Raw genomic sequence first — 26235 nt, 5'->3', positions numbered from 1 at the left:
TGGATCTAGTATTTAAATACTAGAGGGTTTTTTTTTTTTTTTTTGGTTTGGTTTGGTTTTCTAATGAGTGGGGAATAGGTAGAAATGAAAGAGAAATTTAAATTAATTACAACTAGAAAACCTTGACATGAAGGATAACACAAAAAAAAGGAAGTGGATTGCAGAACAAAGGATGAATAGTTTGTTCTCTAGCCTCTGGTGGCTAGGATTCCTGGTTTTCACCCAGGCTACCCAGGTTCAATTCCTGGGCAGGGAACCAAAATCTCGCTTCAAGCCACCACTCACTGCTGTCTCCTCGACATCAGTAATATTGAGGAGGTCCATTTATATGAGTATAATCTAGTCATTTAAAGGGCATAATTTAATGAAAAATTATATCTTTTAATTAATTTGGAAGTTTTTATATTTTTAAAAAACATTCTTGTTTAAGGATGAAGATCAGGGCTAAAAGAAAATAAACAGAAGTTGTTCCTAATTTTATGGAGAATTGATTTTCTGACTCATATACTGACTTATTCCACTGTTATACTCTAAGAGTAATTATGAGGCTGATATAATAATGACTATCATTTATCGGATGTTTGCCCTAAGCCAGAGGTGAACAAACTCTGGCCCATGGACCAAATCCAGTCTGCCACCTGTTTTTTGTTTTTTTTAATTAATTAATTAATTTATTTGGCGCATTGGGTCTTAGTTGTGGCACGCGGGATCTTTCATTGCGGCGCGTGGGCTTCTCTCTAGTTGTGGCGTGTGGATTTTTCTCTCTCTAGTTGTGGCGCGTGGGCTTAGTTGCCTTGCGGCATGTCGGATCTTAGTTCCCAGACCAGGGATTGAACCCGAGTCCCCTGCATTGGAAGGCAGATTCTTTACCACTGGACCACCAGGGAAGTCCCTGCCACTTGTTTTTATAAATAAAGTTTACTGGAACATAGCCATGCTCATTTGTTTATATTCACACTATAGAGTTGAGGCATCACAATAGAGACGGTATGGCCCTGCTAAGGCTAAAATATTTCCTATTTGGCCCTTTGCTGAAAAAGTTTGTCAACCTCTGGTTTAAGGCAAGCACTGTTCTTTACATGCATTATGTCATTTAATCCTTCCAACATCCCTAGGAAGTCAGTGTCTTATCTTTCTTTCATAGATGATGAAATTGAGGCTTAAAGATGTTTAGTGTCCTGCACAAGGACACCCAGCTAAGGGGAAGAGTCTGGACGTGAGCCCGTGTGATCTCATCTGTAGAGCCTGCACTTTTCCTCTGGGTCCAGTTTCTTTGTCATTGGGCTTCAGAGAGGTAGCACACCACTCTGGTTAACAGCAAGGCCCTGGAGCCACAGATCCTTTGAATTTGAATGACCTTTGGCAACAAATGACTTAACTTCTCTGTGCCTCCGAATGGAAACATTACTATTATTAACCTCTTGTTTTGTAGATGAGATTCTGAATCTCCAGAAATTCTTTTAAGTTTTCAGAAGACCTGAACTTACCATGACTACAGCATCACTACAGTGCTAGCTAGACAACATGTATTTCAGAGGGACGATGGCTTTTGAAAGGTGAGATTGTGAATCACATATTAATTTTGTTTAAATTTTAATTATCAGGTCCTTCATAGACAGCAGTCTCAGCCAGCCAAGGAGAGCTCCCCTCCCAGAGAAGAAGCGCCTCCCCCGCCTCCTCCGGCTGAAGACAGTTGCACCAAAAAGCCTCGGTCTCGCACAAAGATCTCTTTGGAAGCCCTCGGGATCCTCCAAAGCTTCATCCATGATGTGGGCCTGTACCCTGACCAGGAAGCCATCCACACTCTTTCTGCTCAGCTGGATCTCCCCAAACACACCATCATCAAGTTCTTCCAGAACCAGCGGTACCACGTGAAGCATCATGGGAAGCTCAAGGAACACCTGGGCTCGGTGGTGGACGTGGCCGAGTATAAGGACGAGGAGCTGCTGACAGAGTCGGAGGAGAATGACAGCGAGGAAGGCTCGGAGGAGATGTACAAAGTGGAGGCTGAGGAGGAGAATGCGGAGAAAAGCAAGGCTGTGCCTGCTGAAATTGACCAGAGATAATGTGAACTGCCACCAGGCAAAGCAATACATCGGTCCAAGGATTTTCTGTTTTAGTTTCTTTAAAAACATTTTTTTTTTTTTTTTGCTTTATTTTATTTTTGTCTTTTTTTGGTCTGTTTTGTTTTCCTTACCTTTTTTTGACATCTCTCTGTTGCACAGGATACACCTGTAGACTGAATAAGTTCAGTATTTCTGAATCAGACATCGCCTTGGCAAAGACACTAAAGTGTTACGCTTTACAATGGACTGGATCATAGTCATTATAATCACAGGAGACTCTGCCTTCATTATCCTTGCACTTACGGAAGAGACACCAGGCAAGTTCCAGGATGGAAAGACCTATGAAATAAATGAAGGAAGCTACAAGTGTGTGTGTATATGTATATGTATATATCTATATATTTACATATATATATTAAATTGCATGGGACAGAGAACTTTACAATCCGAAAGAATAGACTGTGAAATGAGTTCTTAAAGAAGAGACTTGTTTATGTATTAAAAAAACCACTTCACAGTGAGTCGCTTTGGCTTTTTGATAAACTGCGGCCTGCTCTCAGGGTGGGGTGACTATTTTTGAATTCCTATTTATTTTCTGTGTTTGTCCCTGATTTTTTTTTTTTTTTTAATTCTATGGCTTCCTATCTGGCAGCTTGATGGGTAATTTTTGAGGTATGTATTTAACAAAACAAATCAACACTGCCAAAAAAAAAAAAAAAAAAGAAAGGAAGAAAGAAAGAAGAAGAAAGTAAAGTGAAAAAAAAATCAGGGCACCTTAAAATGATACCAGTCAAATTAATCTTAAAGACACAATGCACACTTAAACTGACTCGCGTTCCGTTATTCAACTTGTCGTTACTGTAGTGAACCAGATGCATTTCTGTGGAATTCCAAATGAGTAAAGCTGAAATTCAGTACAGAGAAAACTTGTCCATTAGTGCAGTCTCGATAAAATGACATACTGATGTCAGACAAATGGAATTCACAGTATGAGCCACATTTTATTGTGAAATTTATTTACCTGCTTGTGGCTTCAGATCTTAAAATTAATAAGCCTGCTCATTTAAAACTTGTTTATTGTTGCTGTTTTCTTTTTCTTTTTTTTTTTTAAATAGAAAATAGTTCAATGTAATATTAAGTTAGAAAAGAAGTTGCTGCCCAGTTAAAGGGGCTCCCTCTCAAATAAATCTCCATCCCTTCATCTCCCGAAAGACGTTTCTCATTTCTGTTTCACTTTGGGCTTCCTCTTTGTACGTATTCTGACCACCTAACCAGACGTTTTCAGTCCTTGCTCTCACGCGCCTCATGCCTTCCCTACTATGGGGGCAGCCCTGACAAGAACCCGTTTTTGAATCATTGTGCAGCTCCAGGCAATAGAGTAAGCAAAGCAATTTCAGTGGAATCACGTACTCGTCATAAATGGAAACATTTTCCCAGTTACCTACGTAGCAGTTACCTTACATAAAGCAGAACTAATGCCGACTGGCTGTTTAGTGGAATGAGCATTAAAGCTGCAATCTACTATAGTCCTCCCACCGCCTCTAGCTTCCCATCAGAAACCATTACTTCCCACTTCTACTTCTAATCATTGCAAGAGGAGACCTCACCTTCAGGACTGGCCAAGTGAAACTAATCTCATGCTTCAAGGTGGCCGTCAAACAGTCCCACACGGTTGGATTTTTTTTAGAGTCGTGCTCTCATGCAACCTTTTCAAAGACCTCATGCAATATCACTTTGAAAGTTATTTTCTGTTTACTACACAAACATTGTAATATAACTGTTAATACTATTTATATATTTGAAAGGTATAAAAGGTCGGAGTTAAAAAAAACAAACCTCTATGTGTAGATATTAACTCAGAACTTAACAATATACAGGGAGAAGACATGTTGCAATACAAGCTAATTCTAGCTGCTCAGTAACCTCTGGAGTTTTTAAAGGGACATTTTCCTGTACTTTTTCAAATAATGATGTTTAAAAAATTATCTTGACATGAGCGTCGTATACCTTTGCAAAAGGATGGTTGTTTGCAGTCAAGCCCTGGGCCCGTCCTTCCTATTTTCTGTAGTATGCTGCAGCTTTAATCAGAACGTCCATGGTTGCTGCTTCCTAATATCCGAGTTACTTTTCCAAATTGTCTTCTTACACTGTTGCTGAAGGTCACTCTGTACACGTAATGGAAACTGATTTTGCCAAGCTCTTACAAGGTGGTTCATCTATCGATGGCATCCGCATTTGGTATCTTTTACACTTCAACCAAAAATTTATTAGGTATTTTTCAATGCTAAGTCTTGCCTTTTATTTTTTAATTTCACTGCCAAGTTTGCAGTGGTTCTAAGTGAATCTGTGGGCATTTTAGCCTGTGGTCTTGCCAGATCTTTGCGAATTACAATGCATATATGTCTATTTATTCAATATCTGTCATATAATATCTATTTGGAAGAAGAAACTTTCTCTTGTAGTGCCTCTTGACAAAGCACAATTTCCCGCCTTTTTTTTTTTTGTGAAATGAAAAAACAAATTGTGTTTTATTGCGATATCAACAATGTGAATAAGGATTAACATATTGTAAATGTTCTTTTTTCCATGTAAATCAACTATCTTTGTTATCACTAAGTGATAATTAATTTTTAACTTATGTGCATTGTTAGGCTGTTAGAATTTTTTGGTTGTTAAAATAAAATGCATTCAAAAAATATGACTTTGTCAAGTATTTTACTGGGCATTGCCCTCTTTCCCACTTGATTTTTTGTGTGGAATGAGACCTGGTGAGTGTAAGGAAAATCCATTCCTTTATTTACAAGACAGCTGTACCTGCAATTACAGATGTTTGAGTCCTGTCCAGTGCAAGAATTTAATTGCACATGTGAATGTATGTGCACCTCTGTGTGTTTATAAACGTATGCATGCTCACATCCTGGAGCTGGCAACTGGGGGAGTCATTTGCCCAGATGTTTTGTTGTATACAAACAAAACTCAATTTATAAAGATATATTTATGGGCTTGCTTCTTTATTTTTCTAGTGAATATTTTCTGTTTATAATTAAAAACCCACAAATGACTGCGTGTCAGGAAACTTTTGGAGCACATATGTCCATGGTTAATGGACATAATAAAAGTCTTTTATATTTAGAGCCGGGTACCATACTGTGAGCATAGAGGAATGCCGGAAGGATTGATGTATCTGAGAAATGTGTGAAAATGATTTTTTAGAAAGTGCTCACAACGGAAAAAATTGCTCTAAAGACTAAAGTTAATAAGGAAGGAGCAAGTGCTTAGCTTCAGAACTGACAAAGAGAATGTCAATTAAAAAGTGTTTTTTTTCTTTTGACATGGTAAATTGTTCTTCCCGGGTTTTATTTCTTTTTTCTTTTTTGTTCATTTGGTTGGCATACAGATGTAATTTTTCTTTCCTTTCTTCCTCAGTTTCACTTGCCTTTTTTCACATGATAGTTGACAGCCCGTGGACTGTGTAGATAAGTTTTAAGGACAGTTTGTGGAAACTGGGTGTTTGCAGAAAGGCAGACAGCCCCACAGCACAGTGCTAAAGGTTTTTAAAGAAAAATTAGAGATTCAGTAGAGGGTGAAACAAGTTGCTTATGCAAATGTACATGAATTCTGCATTTGGGATAAAGACATAGAAGTAAAGCATGTGTGAGATAGTCTGCCTTTTAACACAAATGCTTTCCACCTGCCTGAGGTTGTGTTCTGGGGGGTCATAATTCACTGGAGGTGACAAACTCAAAACCGGGTGGCTCTGCCCACGGATGGATTGGCTTTGGCCTAGAAGGTGGTCTCTGTGCTAACAACTTTTATTTCCAAGAAAACAAAGTCAGAGATTTCTTGACTATATGTTAAGTCATGTCGTCTCAGAGCCATCACTTTACGGGTTGAGTTTTTGTCTTTTCTTTTTTTTTTTTTCCTTAGAAGAGATACTTTCCTTTACTCTGTTATTTCGCTTTCTGCAAAGTTTTAAACAAAGATTTAAAAGTCCCCACATTTTTTCTAAAGAGCAATCATGGCATAATTAGACAGTAAACACTTATTAAACATGTACTCTATAGCAGATAATTTGCTAAGAACTGAGGTGACAAGGAAAACTATGATTTAACGCTCTCCCCTCAAGGAGCTTATAACTTACTGGACATGTATGATATAAATCCAGGAAAAGTGATATTGTCATTCAACGGTTGTCTCCAGACAGATGTTTATTTGTTTAGTGAGTGGTACAAACATGTGCTATAATGTAGAGAAAGAAATTATCATTATCTGTGAACTAGAATGGTCTTGAAAGGTGCGTTACTTAGGATTGGCTGCATATAATTTTTAAAAATACAAAGTAATCATAAGAGAAGAGTTTACCTATTTCTTACATAAAAGAAATTGCTGAGGTATTCTGGCTTCACGAAGTTGTCAGGGACTCAAACTCCTTCCAGCTCCCAGCTCCATTTTTCCCTATGTTCCTGTGTTCCATCTTCCTCTTAGTCCAGGATGATTGCTAGAGCCTCGCCATCACATCCACCTTTCAGACACCAGGGTGGAAGAAGAGTGAAGAATGGCATACTCCCTTTCTTTTATGGGACTTCTTCAAGTCCCCCACCTAAATGCAAGGGAGACTGGTAAATGTTTCTAGCTGTTCCATTAATTCCAGAGAGAAGGGTAGAGTGGATATTTTGGTAGGCAACTCACAGCCTCTGCCAGAGAAGGTATCCAGAAGGATGTTGAAGATAATAGATAAGAAGAAGATAGTGAAAAGGCACATTTATCCTGCTGCTACTTCTGGTACCTTGTACCTCTTCCTCCTTCCCACCCTGAGTTCTTTTCCTTGCTAACTTTAAGAATCAGTCCAAGTACCACTTCTTCCAGGAAGCCTTTCTGATCTGCCCTGCCAGTGTGGTTACAAATCCTCCTGTGCTCACATAACATTCAGAGTATTCCACCATCACAGGACTGTCCCAGTTCTTGTGGCATATTGTGGTTGCTGTATTTGCTCAGTGGGAAAGTGTGAAGTTTTTCTTTGCATTTATCCATGCAGAGAACGGGGGTGGGCTGGTGGAGGTGGCATGAGCCCTGGGGAAATAGGTGTGACAATATTTCCTCTGGATGAGCATGTCTAGGACTGGCACATTGAGTTGGAGACAGAAATGAAGAATGAAAAGTGCAGCGAGGGCCAGGTGATTTAGAACTCTGCCAGCTCAATATTGCAGGGAGACGGTAGAGCTAGGACCTAAAGCCAAGCCTGCATGTCTCCAAAGCTTACATTTCCACCCCCAGTATCACACCACCTCTCTTTATGTCCTAGTGTGTCCTAGAAAGGCTGTATGAACTGAACATCAATTTATTGGCCAACATATTTTGTATGAAATGACCTTTTGACTTCTCTTCACACACTTTTTCATCATCTTGTCTGAGTATGACATTTCTGATGGAGTTTTGTTCTAAAGGAAAAACCTATTTTAAAAAACACCATGTTCTGCTTGTAAAACTGTCCCAGAAAAAGTCTAGAAGTAGCTTCTTAGGAGACATTTTAAGAGGTTTAAAGTGTTACCTTCACATATGGAGAAATAACTACAAAAATATTCCATTAGCACTGTAATGAATAGTGCAGAGCAATGATTAATTAAAGAGAGAACTATAATTTATTCACTATCCATTAACAACCATAATCCCGTTTTAACGCAAAACAGCACAGACTAAGGGAGTCCTGGTAGTCTCTGTAGCAACTTTGGACTGTGCAGTCCTAGGAGCCCTCCTCTCCTACCTTAAGGAAAAGGTAAGGAGAAAATTCTTTCTAGATTTACTCTCTCTCAAGTTGATTGTGAGAAGGCAGTGAGCTATCCTAGGTTCTATTTCTTACCAGTTTTGCAGCTTGTTATTTTTCAGATCCTCAGTTTCTTCATCCATAAAGTGGGGCTGATAATTCATAGATCTCAGAACTGTTGTTATGATTAAAGAAAATAACTAGGTAGAAGCATCTAGAACAAATCCTTCCTTCCTTTCTTCCTTCCTTCCAAGAGAGAAAGAGAAGAAGGATATAGTAAGATGCTATAAATGACTTAAAATACTTCAGATGAGTTTTAGAGTAGGATTAAGTCTAATGTTTTTAGAAGTTGTTTTACACTATTTAAAGCATTTGTGCCTGAAGGGCTACTGTGTGTGCTGTTTACGTCCTGCTTTTGTCCCTCCTTTGTCCCTCTCTTTCTTCCACTGTCTCTTATTACAATCTCTTTCTGTCCCTCCCTCTCTTCCTCTCTTTCCTTCTTCCTGTCAAGAGCTATAATATGGTTTTCTTTCTAAATGAGTAAGAAAATGAAAGAGACGGTTTAGTAGCCTTCCGAAGTCTTCAAAATTAGATGTTTAAACACGAATGGCACCCACTCTCTTGTTTTTCTCCTGCTTCACTCCTGCTCGGTTCTGCTGTGTTCTGCGGATTCCTTCTTTTCCCTCCATGAATGCTCAGGTGCTGCAGGTGCCTTCTTTGAGCCTCCTCTTCCCAGGTCTACACTCCTTCCTCATCCGTTATCGGGACACTAAGTGTCCCCGTGTGCCGACGACCTCCACTTTCTACCTGCAGCCTAGACCTTTTCCGGGTCTCCAAACTGTCCAGTTGTACTGCCTGCTCACACTTCCACCGAACATGTCCCCAGGTGACCTTATCTTCCTCCCCAGATTTGGTCCACCCAGCTGATGGCAACTCCAAACTTCCAGTTGCTTGGACCTAAAACCTTGGCTTTATCCTTTATTATTTTTCTGTCAGCAAAGTTCTTTTGGCTCTACCTTCAAAACACATTCACGGTCTGACGGTCTCTCACCTTCAGTACCGCTACCAGCTCGGTCAGAGGCACCATCCTCTCTCACCTGATCTGACCCTCTCTAACCTCCTTCCCTTCCGCTTTCCTCCTGCTTCCTGGGCTCCAGCCACATCGGCCTCCTGGCTGTCCCTGGAATACAGGGCTCACTCTGGCCTTAGGGCCTTTACTCTTCTCCCTCTTCACTCTGCCAGGAGAGCTTTTCCCCCGGACAGCTGCACGCTCACTCCTCAGTCCCCCTCAGTCTGCTCAGACATCGCCTCCTCAGTGACAACTACTCTGACCACCGTATTTAAAATTGCAACAGGGCTTCCCTGGGGGCGCAGTGGTTAAGAATCCGCCTGCCAATGCAGGAGACACTGGTTCGAGCCCTGGTCCGGGAAGATCCCACATGCCGCGGAGCAACTAAGCCCGTGTGCCACAACTCCTGAGCCTGCAGTCTAGAGCCTGTGAGCCACAACTACTGAGACGGCGTGCCACAACTACTGAAGCCCGCGCACCTAGAGCCTGTGATCCGCAACAAAAGAAGCCACGAAGAAGCCTGCGCACCACAAGGAAGAGTAGCCCCCGCTTGCCGCAACTAGAGAAAAGCCCATGCGCAGCAACGAAGACCCAACGCAGCAAAAAATAAACAAATAAATAAATTAATTAAAAAAAAATTGCGGGCTTCCCTGGTGGCGCAGTGGTTGAGAATCTGCCTGCCAATGCAGGGGACACAGGTTCGAGCCTTGGTCTGGGAAGATCCCACATGCCGCGGAGCAGCTAGGCCCGTGAGCCACAATTACTGAGCCTGCGCGTCTGGAGCCTGTGCTCCGCAACAAGAGAGGCCGCAATAGCGAAAGGCCCGCGCACCGCGATGAAGAGTGGTCCCCACTTGCCGCGACTGGAGAAAGCCCTCGCACGGAAACGAAGACCCAACACAGCCATAAATAAATAAATAAATAAATAAATAAAATTGTATAACTTAAAAAAAAAAAAAAAAAATTGCAACAGACCCCACGCCCACCTTCTGGATCCCTTTTATCCTACCCTACCTTATTTTTTTTCATAGCTTCTAACATAATGTATAATTTACTTATTTTTCATGTTTTTGTCTACTTGTCAGTTCCTTAACCCCAGTGAAAACACCAGGAGGGCACAAAGCCTGTTTCTTTTTAAACCAATCAATATTTAAGTGGACTACATTTCCTAACAGTTTTCACCTAGTTGGATTTTTCAATTTTCCCAACTTCAGCCTGGATTAAGGATTTCAATTACTTTCTAGAGATGAACTTCATCTGAATATTTCTTTAGTGCATAACCAAGGTACCTGAGGCCTCAGGAACTTCCAAGACGGACATTTGTAAGCCCACATTTGGGTAATTTACGGCCCCTGATTCTATGCTGTCTTGGAAGATAGAATCACTGAAGCACGGATTCTGTTGTCTAGCGCATCCTCTATTCGAAGCAGAAATCCCTTTTCAGGTTGGCAGCGTCTTCGGCTGGAGGCCAGGCAGTCTTCGTCCGTCCATAACTAGGAGCTTATGACTGTGGGACTCAGCCCAGTCCACCTGGGGTCAGCTCTGCTGTCCCTGAGCTCTTATGGATGCCACCTAAGACTGCATGGGCTCTTCCAGTAACCACCTCACGTATTTGAACTCACATTGGATTTAGGACCACTAAATCCCTTAAGTTCTTAGGTTTCTTTTATTAACCATGTGATGTAGCCACAAAGAGAGCTTATGTCATTCAGACTGCAAGAATAGGGATACACCGCTTAGGTCAAGGGAAGTGATCACCCTATCCTCTTCAAGCCTATCAGGCCACATTATGGCATTATTTTCAATTCTGATGACATTTTGGAAATGTATCAGTAAACTGAGGTATATTCAGAAGACACAGGGTGATCAGGATGGCGAAGGACCTTGAGAGCTTATTTTCTATTAATTTATTCGGTTCAATCATTTTCTTATTCATCGACCAACAAGCCAAATTTATGAAATGTCTATTGGATTGAAATCACTGTGGGAGAAACAAAGTTAGGATCTTTAGTTGACAACAACAGAACTAACTCTAGCTAGTTAAGCAGAAAAAGGAATTTACTAAAAGACATGAGAGTGCTCAGAGAATTTCTGGGAGGGTCAGAAAATCAAGTTCAGAGGTGATGGTCAAGGTCTAAGACTACTCCAGTGGAGACTACACTGACGTCCCATGAGGTGCAGGCATCAGAACTTGGCTCCCTGATCCGGGGCATGGATGTCACCTGTAGAACCCCTACCCTTGCTGCCTCTGAAGGAAGGGGCTCTGCTACTGCCCTTTACAGAATGGAGTCCACGTGGCACATTTTTCTTCATTCCACTCCCTTCCCAGTCAATGTCTCATGCAGATGCGACTGAATGAAATAGTCTAAGTCATATGAAAGGAAGGTTGGGGAAGTGAATTTCTGTCTTCTGTCTTGGGGAAATACAGATTCATAGGTGGGAAATTCTCTAAACACAGGAGAAATAGTCAGAGGTACTCAGGGCCCCAAAGCATGCCAAATGCCAACAGCAATGAGATTATTAGACTGTGAGCTCTTTGAGGAAAGATACTGTGTCTTATTCAGACAACATGGTGTTTGGTCTGAAATCAGAAAGATCTGGTATGAATCCTGACTACTCCACTTCTTAGCTCTTTGTGACTTTGGGCTATTGTTTAACCTGGATCTCAATTTCCACATCTGTAAAAAGAGGAAAATAATACCTACCTTGCAGTATTTTTGTGTTTGAGAAGCATGGTTAAAGCTTCTAAAGCACAGTGCCTGCCTATAAATGAAAGTTTTCCCTTAACATCTTTATATCCCCTTTACCAAGGATGGAGCCTGGTACACAGTGTTCAATTTTTTTTTTAATGTGGGAATGTTTGTAGAAGTCATGGTATTTGTCTTCAAGAAAAATATTTCAGTGGTAGGTAACATGTAAACCCCAAAATACTAAAACCCAAGATGGAACAACTTAGATCCACTGTGGATGGGAAGGTCAGTGTCCTCCAAGGTACTGATGACTGCTCTATTAGCAGAAACTAGGAGTGGCCTCACATCGTACTCAGTCCTGCTATCTCACTCCTGTAAGTGTGACTCAGTGTGCACTTGGTCAAAGGTAAAATTATCTCCATGAACCATTCTTCTTCTTTCTTCTGTATTCAATTCAATCTACTAAATATTTCCTGATGGCAGGCCAACTCATTAGATTATCTGGGAACATGTTTTATAACTAATTCCATGGTGGGCAAGCATCAAGTTGGGGTGCTTAATAGCAGAAGGATGGTCAAAACATAGGAGAATTTTTTCTATATCAAAGACAAGTCAGAGATGACACAGCTTTGAAAGCCTCCGGACTCAAATCATGGAGGGAATTCCCTGGCGGTCCAGTGGTTAGGACTTGGTACTTTCACTGCCGGGTCCGGGTTCAACCCCTGGTCAGGGAACTAAGGTCCCACAAGCTGCAAGGTGTGGAAAAAAAAAAAAAATCGTGGAACAATGGGGTTTCAACAAATTGTGTGTCAAGATGTTTGCACATATCCAACACTGCTTCCTTCTTGAGGCCCAGGTCTGGTGGCAGTGAGGAGGCCCAGCCCTGGGAATAGTGGGGAGACTTTGCAATCTCCAGCATCAGTGTAGAAAGATGCACTTATGCCCAGGCCTTGTCAGCAAGTATGGCTCTCAAATATTGCTATTTTGGGAAATCCTATGTTGGGAAGATAGTCCATGGTTATCACTGCCAAACACTGGGATTTTAGGGAGCAGTAATAGCCACCCCCTCAGACTCGGTGGCCAACAGTGTTGTCAAATTCATATTGGCAAATAAAGACATTCAACAAACAATAAAAATTATAAAACTACCATCTGCTCTACCATCATTACATCAGAGAAAGGACCTTTAATCTCTCCCAAATTTGGGGCACATACTCTTACAATGAAGTAGGTCCTAAACAAGTGAGGAAAGTTAGCCAATTTGCAATGAAATGTTTGTGTCTTGCTTTTATTTTTCTCCTTTTTCTGGGGAGGAATGAAAACTTTGTCACCGCCCAGAAGTTAACTGCAGATGGACATTTGAGAACCACCGTTCTGAGTATTAGGCTGGATATTTACTTCCCCAGAAACTCTTATCTTTTGATTGAATCAGGCACCAAAAGATCCACAGTGAAGCCAAAATTAGCTCAGCCTTCTCAGAATTGACTCAACTGCGCTTTGCTGGTATCAAGGTTTGTTACAAGAAACTACTTATATGGACCTTGCTATTGCACTGGCTGTTACATTTTTGATGCCCCTCTTGCCTGTAATGTCTCTCAGTGGCTCCCAAGTGAAATTCCACTTGAGAAATTTCTTTTCCAGTTGAAAGTAAAAAAGATCTTTGTCTCTCCAGTAGAATGGATATGCTATTTACTTTTTCTGTTAATGAGAGCAACTGAACTTCTTGAGTTGCCTTTTTTTGCCCTAGCCACTAGGAAGCTCAGCATTAACTCGAATGTGTGCTCATAGCTGCTGAATTACCCTGACTTCTAAATGGGAAGGAGGTGACACCTCGAATTACCCAGAAAGCTGAGTTTGGAGAGTACAGGGGTTTTAGTAGCAAATCATTAAAAATTTAACCTAACAAAATTTCTTCATACAGGCAAATCCATTCTTCTAAAGAAACCAAAGAGCTCCCCCAAGTTCATACTCGGGGCCACCTCATATGAATGTGCCATTCTTCATAGCACAGGTGTGCAGGAAAAGGGTCAAGTGGAGGCTCACCAAATCCTGTGCTCTGGTGTGGGGTGTGCTTCTGACAGAGAAAGGGGCCCATCTCTCTAATTAACACCAAGGTACAGAACGGGCCAGGAGTGCCTCTGCCTGTACTCGTGCACAATCCATTTGTGGATATGTATCGCATTCCAGCATTTGCTCCTCCGAGGTCAGAATGCCTCATGTAAAGATCTCATGATCTGTGAACAGGGAGCTCTCCTAGGCTGTCTTGGGCTTTGCACTCTGTGGGGCGGAGCTACATCTCTGCTTCAGTGGACTTTGGACAAACGACAGAGCTTTGCCTGAGTGAAATCGCCAACCTTCTTTTTTTCTTTTTTCTTTTTTCCCATCTAGGCTTTAGTAGACAGGCCAAGACAAGAAACAAGAGAGCTACCAAAAGCAGTGAAAAATTGTTAGTCAGAACTTTTGACTGATTGGTGCCTCCAGTTTCCCGCAACATGCCAGATGTACAGCTTCTTACTGTATGTAGTTACATATGTGTCCTTTGCATAAAACCTCTCTGGCTAAACCTCAATCCCTGACTATTATATATTCTGAATAAAAGCGAAACATCTCAGCATTTGCAAAAATTCAAGATTTATCAACATATTGAGCTTTTACTAAGTCATGAATTCTTGATTTGTATTCATAGTGCTTTTGCATATTCATAGCCCTCTTTAGCCAAAGATCTTCAATATTCATTTACTATGGAGTGGTAAGTATATATTATTCAACTCCATTTACCAGTGGGTAAACTGATGCCCAACGCAAGGCCTGATCAGAGAAGCCGAATAAAGAGCAAGATGCTCTTAGCCCCTCAGAGAGGCGCTCCAGCTGTCTCCCTCCAGAAATAAAGGCCCACGGCCTGCTTGTGATTTTCACTTCGCAAGCATCAGGGGAATCAGGATTTTTTTCCTTCTGGATTTGTTGGAATGTCTTGGATAGAGTTTTCTCTTAAAGTGCATGGGACAAAAGGATAGCCCAGGGAAATGAAAAATAGCCTTCTTCCAAATTGCTTCGAATCCATGATGCCAAAGGTTAATTGACCAGATCAGTGCCTCTTAAACCTAGAGGAGAACAGGTAAAGAGAATCATTCGTTTGCTCCAATAACCAATTAATGGCATTGATTGGGCTGTAAGGATCCTGTCTCTCCCACTTTTATTAGAGAAACAGAGGTCGATTTTCTTAATACCTTCCTTTAATACAATCTATTCCTTTATTTTCTAAGTAATTTATTGAGGATTATAACTACAGATTTACCAGGTGCTGATTGAAGAGGAGTGTACAACATAAAAAAATATTTCTGGCTAAATTTAGAAAATTATAAGAGAAGAAATCAAAATGATCCCTTGAAAGTAACCAGCTTCTAACACACATGACAAAAGAATGTCGACTTATGATTATTTTTGAAACTGTACAAATATGTATTAAACATTTCTCTATGGAGATTGCATTTTGCAATAACAGTTTTTTTAAAAGAATGCCTTGTGTGATATTGAAAGGAAGACCGTCTCAAAAGGTATGTTGTTGGGAAAAATGACTATCCAGCTTCCTAAAATGTTAACTTGAAAGCTGGTGTCAGAAAGCTCAGTCTCTATTTCCCCTTAAAAACAAATAAAATAAATGTAATTGCTCAGACTATCAACTACACAAATGCCTGTTTTTATCCACGTGTGTTGCCCTTTAGACAGCAAGAGTGTGATGAGTAGCATTACTGTTGGTTTTTATTACTAATAAACACATAATGTAAACTGAGCTCATAACAATCTAGAACAAAGCTCTCCAATAGAATTTCCTGCAATGATGGAAACGTTCTACATCTTTGTTGACTAATAGCCCCTCACACATGTGTAGAGTTGCCAGACTGAGCAAAAACAAAACAAAACAAAGCCTCCAAATTTAAAGAAGCAGGGCACCTAGTTAATTTGAATTTCAGATAAACAACAGACAATTTTTAATATACATACGCCCCATACATCATTTGTATGGGCTCAATAAATGTTAGCCATTATTATTGTTATTGAAAATTATTATTGATTCATTTGTTTGTGTTTGACTGGAAAGGAATCTATAGCTATAAAGTGCAAAAGGCAGCAAAGTCAAGTGCTTTGAGGTGATTAAAAAAAAAAAGAAACTGAAATCAAAGCCCTACAACTTGGAATAGAATGGGACTTATTTTCTTCTGGGCTCTGTCGGCTTTCACTATTTAGTAGCTAAAACCATGGCTAGAGACCAAGGTGCATCTTTAAACATTTCTTTTCTTCAGCATCAAACTACAATTTCCAGGATCCCTCAATTTATGCAAACAGGTGTGTCTCCTGAAAAGTTGCTTTAAGTCAGTTTTGCCTGAATCAAATAATTTAGGACTTACTCTCTGTTTAAAGGAATATTAAGGGAGTGGATATGTAGATAGATGATAGATAGATAGATGATAGATAGATAGATGATAGATAGATAGATATGACAAGTTATCGTATATAACAAATAATCAACCCCATCATTTAAAACATCTTTGATATCCATATTTAATTTCTTTGAAGTGTGGTGTTTCTGTGAATGCCTGGGCAGGGAACAGATAGCAGATGCAAAGTATTTAACCAAAATGAGGTTAATGAAGGGCCTGTCTATAAAGGTGTGGCTATTGTTAAAGGAACCAGGAAGTGATGTTGGGCAACCCAGGGAGTAGCAACAGCGGAAGCTGTTACCGCAGGTCAGTCTGAAGGAGCCAGCATGTGGAAAGGTAAGAGGGGCTGCACGACAGAATCTCTGGTCTCAGAATATTGAAGTCCTTCAGCACCACAGCAAGGTAAGGGCATAAATCATCAGTTCTCTCCACGTTCCAATCTCCTGTCAGTTCCTTCCATTTCCAGAACAACCTGAATCCAGAGGGCAAATGGTCCTGGGTGGTGAAGCAACAGAGATCAGCCTCCAGGACACGGAGCAGAGAATGGAGGGTGTGGGGTAGATTTGAGAGCCGAATAGAGAATAACCAGCACACTGAGTACACATTATCTTTCTTTAAAACTCAGATCACATGTTCGTGAACATTTTGGAAAAGGACTACCTTTTCTTCTTGTCTATGAGTTTTCATCACTGAGTTAGGAAAATTTTATGCAAAATTAAGTCAGTCTTAGAATGTCTAGTCAACATTGTTGAATGTGGGAGTCAAATTATTTATATGGAACACAGAAAAGAATTTTGCCCTAAAGTTGTATTGTGTGTGATATGAGTATTAACCACACTAAAAACAATTATTTTCACGTGTTGCAATATATCAAGCTAACAGTCCTCTATCTTGATCTCAGGCTCATGTGCACACACTCTCTCTATTCAGAAGAACCAGATGGTTAAAATGAAGATAATTCTCATAGTAATTGGTGGTTTCTTATAAGATTTTATTGGGGGGGGGTGAGGGAATATCTAATTTGTTTATGGAAGTTTATGTTACTGAATGCTGCCATCTTTCTCATTATATAGTAAGGGAATATTTTAAAAACTTAATGAAGAACTGTTCCTTTGTCAGGAACTGTTATAGATATTAGAGTAAAAAAGGAAGGAAGGGGCTATGCGTCATTGTAATAAACTTTTCAAAATTTAAGCCCTATTAAAAGAAATTTACCCTGAAAAAAATTTACCCTGGAAAAATAGGACATTCCTTTCACATGTTTGCTTCCAGAGACACACTTCTCATTTTATCAGGTTTTCCTTTAGAAATCATAATTCCAAAGAGTCCTCAAAATGCCCCCTCCATAATAGAAATGCTATGGTTCACTTATTTAGAGTGGAATGATTAAATGCAAGGGGGCCAGGTATGAGACCTTCAGTAATTTATTTAGCCTCTCAGTGCATTCATTCTACCCATCTTTGAAATGGTTATAGTCACAGTATCAATCTCATGGAGTTGATGGGAATTTAATAAGTTAACATATTCCTGGCATGTGGAAATTTAATAAATTAATATATTCCTGGCATGTGGTATATGCTCAAGTGTTAGCTATTATTGAAAAATTATTCATTTATTTCACTTGTGTTTGGGTAGAAAGGAATCTGAGTGTCAAATGCAAAGGGCAACAGAATAGAGTTCTTTGAGGTGGCAACGGAAATAACAATAAATCAGAGCCCTACAACTTGAGTAGGATGTGTCTTAAGAGATTACCTACTCTAACCACTAAAGCCAGAAAAGTTCAGCAGGTTGCCTACAGTCTCCTAACCAAAATCCAGAGCCCTTTTTCTTACTGCAATGATCGTTCCATTCCTCCACCACGCAGCCTTTCCAGAGCATGCTGGAGCCCACTCAAACCAGCTTGCTGATCGTTACATATTTGGGAATGTTGTGAGCTAATTTTTAAAAATTAAATTATATAAACTTAGAATTAAATGAATTATATTCAAGTGAAGATTATAAGTACTCAAAACTTATCACTACATAGTTATTTTCCAACCAGTTACTATCGTTTGTGCCCTTGAGGTTATTTACACCTGTGTATGATGGAAACACTATAGAATGATGTGCTACCCTGAATCTCTTCCCAACTCAACGCTTGGTGATGTCATGTTGGTAGTTCAAAACTGGCCATGGTGGCAGTATTTGTAGCCTATGAATTGGCAAATGCTACAAATCAGCACCCTCTCTTTTTTGAGGAGAGTTGGTTGTTAAACATTTACCAGTACACCATTGGTTAGACACTGATCCTTTTTCTTAGTGCAAAAGTGGGATAGTAGGTATTAAATTGAACCAAACTTGTTAAAAACCTAGGCTGAATAGATGATTTCAGGGCAGTAAAATGCACAGAATGGGAAATTGATTTTAGCTGTTAGCTAATTCTAATGAATACCAATGGTGGAATACTGATCTCCTGATGTAAATTGATCCCTTATAGAGGGCTGTTTAGATCAGTGGGTGAGGTACTAATTGGGAAGTCAAGGTTTTTTTGTTTTTTTTGTATTGGGGGCGGGTGCGGTTTTGCCAGGGCTCTTCCTAAAGACAGCACGCACCAGAGAGGCGACAAGGAAGGTTTGGAGTGACCACCAAGTCTCTTGCCGCCATTCACTCCCTGTAGTTCCCATGGAAGAATAATTCTCAGAAATCATGTGCCATCCACTAGGAGAGAATCAAGAAAATGGCTGAGGCCACTAGGTCTGTGGGCCTGAGCAGCTGGTCTTGGGGGAGGACTTGTAGTTTCTCACCCTCACCTGGGGCCTCTCCTGGAACAAGAGTGTCTTCCCTTTCACTGGAAAGGAGATCCGGCTTTAACTAGCCAGGAACACCGAGACCCTTAATTTAACGCTATGTCAAATTAATTGGCTTGTTTGTCTTTATTCACATTTTATCATTGCTGGCCGCAAGAAACTGATTGAACAGCGTATTCAAATCTCTGATCATCCCCCTTGTTAGGACAGGATCTCTGAGACCCATTCACAGACTTTGTTAAGTGAGTGTGTGTTGTTGTTAATCCACAAGCAAACATTTTTGTTGTTGTTAGTTCACAACTCATCTTTTAAATGTTTTTCTTCTAATTTTCTGTCTGTAACTTGAGTGAGGTCAGGATGGGAACTCTAAAGCATCAGTCAGGGGTGTGAGACAGACTAGGGGACAGATGTACCTGGCAGGCAGATCTAGAAAGGCTAGTGAATTAAAATAATCGAGTGGCTCCAAAGCCATCAAGCTGCACAGAGTCAAGGATATCTGGCTGCAGTAACAGGACTTCAGCCATGAGATGGGTACAGAGGCCCGAGTCCAGCCCATGGGATAAGAGGTCAGAAAAAGGCAGGGTCTGGTGAAGGTGGGACTGGATTGGGTGGGGACGTTGACTATGCCAGTCTATGTCCTGAAGCTTGACTTTTCAGGTTTGAATCCTCGATGAAGTTTAAAAGCTCTATGTACCTCAGTTTCCACCAGTATAAAATGGGAATAATAATTTTGCCTACGTTATAGCGTTGTTGTGAGAATTAATTAATACATGTAAAGTACTTCTGAAAGTGATCGATTTTCTACAAGGCTGCCAACAGTACACAATGGGGAAAAGATAGTCTCTTCAATAAGCAGTATTGGGAAAAAATATCTACAAGCAAGAGAAAGAAATTGGACCCTTTTCTTACACTGTACACAAAATCAACTTAAAATGGATTAAAGACTTAAACATAAAACCTGAAACCATAAAACTCCTAGAAGAAAAATAGGAAAAAACTTCTCGACATTGGCCTTGGCAATGATTTCTTGGATATGGCACCAAAAGCACAGGCAGCAAAAGCAAAAAATGGACAAGTGGGATAACATCAAACTAAACAGCATTTGCACAGCAAGGGAACATATCAACAAAATGAAAAGGCAACCTACAGGATGGGAGGAAATGTTTGCAAATCATACCTGAAAGGGTTAATATTCAAAAAATATAAAACTCCTATTCAATAGCAAAAAGACAAATAACTCAGTTTTTTAAATGGGTAAAGGAGGGACTTCCCTGGTGGTCCAGTGGTTAAGACTCTGCGCTCCCAATGCAGGGGGCCCGGGTTCAATCCTTGGTCAGGGAACTAGATCCCGCATGCCGCAACTAAAAATATCCCGCACGCAGCAACTAAGACCCAGAGCAGCCAAATAAATAAATAATTTTTTAAAATGGGCAAAGGAATTAAATAGACGTTCCTCCAAAGATGACATACATGGCCAACAGGGGAAAAAAAAGGTCCCAACGTTACTGATCATCAGGGAAATGAAAATTAAAACCACAATGAGATATTACATCACACCTGTTGGGCTGGCTATTATACAAAACAAAAAGATAACAGATATTAGCAAGGATGTGGAGAAAAGGGAGTCCATGTACACTGTTGGTGGGAAAGTAAATTGGTGCAGCCACTATGGTGAACAGTATGAAGTTTTCTTAAAAAATTAAAAATAGAACTACCATATGATCCGGCAATCCCGCTTCTGGGAATATATATATGAAAGAATTGAAATAATTCTCAAAAAGATATCTGTACTTCTATGTTCACTGCAGCATTATTTACAGTTACCAAGACATGGGAGCAACCTAAATGTCCATAAGTGAATGAATGGATAAAGAATATGGTATATACATACAATAGAATATTAGTCAGCCTTAAAAATGAAGGAAATCCTGCCGTTGCAGCAACATGAATGACTGGAGGACCTTATGCTAAGTGAAATAAACCAGACACAGAAGGGCAAATGCTATAAAAATTTATATGATGACTCAAAAGTAGTTAAATGCATATAAGCAGAGAGTGGAATGGTTGTTGCCAGGGGTGGGGGGGAGGGGAACAAGGAGGTATTAGCCAAAGGGTACAAAATTTCAATTATACAAGATGAAAAAGTCCAGTCACCTACAGTACAGCATAGTGCCTATAGTTAACAATACTGTATTGTATATCTAACATATGCTAAGAGGGTTGATCTTATGTTAAGTGTTCTTATTACAAATAATTAGACAGAGGGAGAAAACTTTTGAAAGTGGATAGATTTTTGGCATAGATTGTGATGACAGTTTCATGGGTGTATACTTGGTTTCATGGATGTATACTTATCTCTAAACTCACCAAGTTGTACACATTAAATATGTACAGTTTTCTGGATGTCAGTCATGCCTAAAGTTTTTTTTTTTTACATATTTACTGGAATATAATTGCTTTACAATGTTGTGTTAGTTTCTGTTGTACAACAAAGTGAATCAGCTCTATGTATACATATATCTCCATGTGTCCTCCCTCTTGAGCCTCCCTCCCACCCTCCCTATACCACCCATCTAGGTGGTCACAAAGCACCAAGCTGATCTCCCTGTGCTATGCAGCTGCTTCCCACTATCTATTTTACATTTGGTAGTGTATGTATGTCAATGCTACTCTCACTTCGTCCCAGCTTCCCCTCCCACGATGTCCTCAAGTCCATTCTCTATGTCTGCATCTTTATTCCTGCCCTACTACTAGATTCATCAGTACCATTTTTTTTAGATTCCATATATATGCATTAGCATACAGTATTTGTTTTTCTTTTTCTGACTTACTTCACTCTGTATGACAGACTCTAGGTCCATCCACCTCACTACAAATAACTCAATTTCATTTCTTTTTATGGCTGAGTAATATTCCATTGTATATATGTGTCACATCTTGTTTATCCATTCATCTGTCAATGGACATTTAGATTGCTTCCATGTCCTGGCTATTGTAAATAGTGCTGCAATGAACATTGGGGTGCATGTGTCTTTTTGAATTATGGTTTCCTCTGGATATATGCCCAGTACTGGGATTGTTGGGTCATATGGTAGTTCTATTTTTAGCTTTTTAAGGAACCTCCATACTGTTCTCCATAGTGGCTGTATCAATTTACATTCCCACCAAGAGTGCAGGAGGGTTCCCTTTTCACCACACCCTCTCCAGCATTTATTGTTTCTAGATTTTTTTGATGATGGCCATTCTGACCAGTGTGAGGTGATAACCTCATTGTAGTTTTGATTTGCATTTCTCTAATAATTAGTGATGTTGAGCATCTTTTCATGTGCCTCTTGGCCATCTGTATGTCTTCTTTGGTGAAGTGTCTATTTAGGTCTTCTGCCCATTTTTTAATTAGGTTGTTTGTTTTTTGATATTGAGATCCATGAGCTGTTTGTATATTTCGGAGATTAATCCTTTGTCCGTTGTTTCATTTGCAAATATTTTCTCCCATTCTGAGGGTTGTCTTTTCATCTCATTTACGGTTTCCTTTGCTGTGCATAAAGTGTTTTTAAAAAGACAAAAATATCTCAATAAATGGAAAGATATTCCATGTTCATGGCTAGGAAGATTCAATATTGTCAAGACGTCAGTTCTTCCTAAATTGATCTATAGATTCAACACAATCCCAGTAAAAATTCTAGAAAGTTATTTTGTAGATATTGACAAATTGATTCTAAAGCTTATAAGGAAAGACAAAAGACCCAGAATAGCCAACACAACATCGAAGCAGGAGAACAAAGTTGGAGGACTGACACTACTTGAATTCAAGATTTACTATAAACCTACAGTAATTAAGACAGTGTGATAGTCATGAAACAATAGATGAATAGATCAATGGAACAGAATACAGATCCCAGAAATAGATTCACACAAATACAGTCAACTGATCTTTGACAAAGGAGCAAAGCCAAGTTAATGGAGAAAGGACAGTGTTTTCAACAAACTGGACATCCTTGTACAAAAAAAAAAAAAAAAAAAAACTGAGACACAGACCTTACACCTTACGCCTTTCACAAAACTTAAAACATGATAAACCTAAATGTAAACATAAAACTACAAAACTTCCAGAAGATGACATAGGAGAAAATCTAGGGGACTTTGGGTTTGGTGATCAGTTTTTAGATACAACACCCAAATCATGATCCATGAAAGAAAAAAAATTGCTAAGTTGAATTTTATTAAAGTGAAAAGCTCCTGCTCTGTGAAAGACACTATTAAGAGAATGAAAAGACAAACCACAGACTGGGGGAAAATATTTGCCGAACAAATATTGATAAAGACTTGTATCCAAAATATAAAAATAATTCTTAAGAGTCAATAATAGGAAGACAAACAACCTAAATAGAAAATAGGCAAAAGAGTTGAACCAACACCTCATCAAAGAAGATATACAGATGACAAGCACGTGAAAATATGCTTCATATCATATGTCATTAGGGAAATGCTAATTAATGCAACAATACGATACCGCTACACACACATTAGAATAGTAAAATTCAAAACACTGACCAAATGTTGGCAAGGGTGTGTAGCAACAAGAACTCTCATTCATTGCTGATGGGAGTACAAAATGGTACAACCACCTTGGAAGAGAGTTTGACAACTTCTCATAAAGGTAAACATAATCTTACCCTATGCCTGATCCTAGGTATTTACCCAATTGAGCTGAAAACATGTCCACACAAAAACCTGCACAAGAGAGTTTATACCAGCTTTATACATAATTGCCAAAACTTGGAAGCAACCAAATGTTCTTTCATAATAGGTGAATGGATAAACAAACTGGTACATCCATACAATGAAATCTTATTCAGTGATAGAGAAATGAGCACAAATCATGAAAAGACATGTAGGAAATCTAAATGCATATTGCTAAGTGAAAGAAATCAGTTTTAATGGGCTATCTGCTGTAAGGTTCCAACTGTATGACATTCTCAAAAGACAAAACTATGAAGATAGCAAAAAGGTCAGTGGTTGCCAAGGGTTCAAAAGAAGGAAGGTAGGAAGGAATAGGTGGACATTTTTAGAACAATAAAACTAAAAACGTGTCATCATTCTGTATGACACTGTAATGGTGGACAGGACATTAGACACTTGTCAAACCCCACAACAGTGTACAATGCAAAGAGTGAACCTTAATGTAAACTATGAACTTTAGTTCCTAATAATGTATCAATATTTATTCCTTAATTTTAACAAATGTACCACCCTAATGCAAAGTGTGGGGAAACCGTATGGAGGGACAGTATATAGAAACATATCGCTCAATCTTTTTGTGAATATAAAACTGCTTGAAAAACGTATTATTATTTTTTCAAGAAATGTGTCTATTTCATAGATGAGAAATCTGAGGCTCAGGACACAGAGAAATTAAGTAGCTTGATAAAGCCACTCAAGCAATTACCGTGGAAGTAGCTTATCCAGAGAAGAACTCAGGAGCAGAGGCTCAAAACTAAGAGCCAGTTTTCCTAATCTAAGTGCAAACTCAGTTTCTTTAACTAAGCCCTAAGCAGAAGCTCTTTTATTAAACAGGTATATTCTGTTGTGACGTGAATGTGGGGGTCCCAGAAACTATTTTAACAAGCGCTCCATGTGATCCTAATATGCACTAAGACTTGAAAGACTGTCCTGGGCTACTGATGGGGAGTCAGGAATCAAGGCAGAGATAGAGCCGAGCTTGGCTTGACAGCATGAGGAACAAGCTGGAGCTCCATGTGGACGCCTGTCTGCTCCAAGAGACCCTTCCTGCATGTTACCTGGAGTGGCTGAGCTTGCCTTGGCTGCAGAGGATGCCTGCAGAAGGTATTAGGATAGAAGGTGTGAGGATAGGGGTTAGGGGTTAGTTTTTCCAGGTGCAAAAACTTGTCTATGGAGTTTAGGAGAAAAGCACTCAGTTTAATCCCATTTCTTTGCATTGAGACTAAGGAAATACATTGTACTTTTCTTCGTCTTCATGACTTGGTATTTGAAGGAGGAATCTTTCATTCATTTAACATGTATTTATTGAGTATCTACTCTATGCCAGGCATTATTTAGGCTCAGGGATACAGCTTGAACAGGCTGTACTGGTCTCACAGAGCCTTCATTCTCAAGGGGGCAGACAGGCAAATAATAAACAGATTTTCTTTTCTTAAATATGGTATTTCTAGGTTCCTTGCCTCTCATAAAGCTTGTATTTTTGCACCTCTCCTGAAGTGTATGTGAGAGCCTCACAGGAGAATTCCTCCCTCAGTTACTCTGTGTAAATGTACCACATTGTTCTGTAGATCTGGGGTGAGCAGATGTCCAGCATCTTCCATGCAGAGAAGAATTACGTGCTTGAGTTGTTGCTGAATTCATTCTCCATGTGATGAAGAATGTACATTTCACATCGTTTTGAATATTAAATGACAAAAAAAGGAAAAGAAAATAAACCATATAAAAATAACTGCATGACATTAGGCGAAGGATTTAAAGTCACCGAAACAAGGAAATTCCAAATTAAGGTCAGATATTCAGGACCACACTGCCTTTTCAGCCACATTGATGTGTTACCAGGATTCTTTCTTCACTTGGTGTTTTCTTGGCTTTTCATTTTGACACTCAGCAACTTAGTCACTACTCACAGAGAAATGATCTCCACTCCCTCAGGTTATCTATCCTGTTTTCTTTGCTGGGATTGGTATTTAGAATTTTGGCTAAGCAACTTCAAACAGAAGGGTTTGTTTGTTTCAACTTTGCCTGAAAGTTGACCCTCTTTATTAAAAATTGCGGCATTGCAAAAGAAAGATCATAATTGATTTCAATACTGTCTTAAAAATACCTCCACTGTAAATAAAAATCAAAGAAAACTAAGGAGTAAACTCCATAAGAAAGGAGGCTCGCAGGGAAATTGTAGAGGTAGTCAAACCCTAGAACTTTGTACCAGTATGTACTGGAGTATATCAGGAATTGCCTGTTGTAAGGCTGCTTTACCAAAGAGAAATTAAGATATCTTTATCCCTATTATTATAATTTTCTCCCCCTGACTTGCTAAATCTACTCAAACTAGTCTTTAAGCTCTAAATCAGTAGCTTTCAAACTTGACTGCATTTGGAACCCCATAGGGAGCTTTAAAAATTCCCAGTGTTCAGGCCACACTCCAGATGAATTATATCAGGATTTCTGAGGATGGGATCTGGGCATTAGCATTTTTAAAGCTCTCCAAATGATGCCGATGGGCAGCCAAGTCTGAGAGCGAGCGCTCTAAGTAACTGGTTAATAAGCCTTGTGTTAGGCAGCTATTTGCCAATACCAGAATAATTGTTCTGTGTCAGAGAAGGATGAGGGAAAGAATGTAATTGATCTAGCTCTTCTTACCTTCCCCTCTGAGAGAGAGGAAAAAAAAAAAGTAAAAGAAGGCTC

At 39.6% G+C, this 26235-nt stretch overlaps 1 protein-coding gene across 5 annotated transcripts in view; it reads left to right on the top strand.

Annotated features, from left to right (window-relative positions):
- The window catches only part of SATB2 (SATB homeobox 2), a 192684-nt gene extending 187982 nt beyond the window's left edge, over nucleotides 1-4702 (top strand). For all 5 annotated transcript variants that reach the window (XM_059928421.1, XM_059928420.1, XM_059928422.1 and 2 more), the window contains one exon: nucleotides 1605-4702. In XM_059928421.1, coding sequence (XP_059784404.1) covers nucleotides 1605-2066 — 462 coding nt within the window. In that variant the 3' untranslated portion in view covers nucleotides 2067-4702. The remainder of the gene's footprint in view (nucleotides 1-1604) is intronic.
- Nucleotides 4703-26235: the final 21533 nt, after the last annotated feature.

Source organism: Balaenoptera ricei, chromosome 7, assembly GCF_028023285.1.
Source record: "Balaenoptera ricei isolate mBalRic1 chromosome 7, mBalRic1.hap2, whole genome shotgun sequence".
Lineage (NCBI taxonomy): Eukaryota > Metazoa > Chordata > Mammalia > Artiodactyla > Balaenopteridae > Balaenoptera > Balaenoptera ricei.
This window is presented reverse-complemented; position numbering and strand designations above follow the sequence as displayed.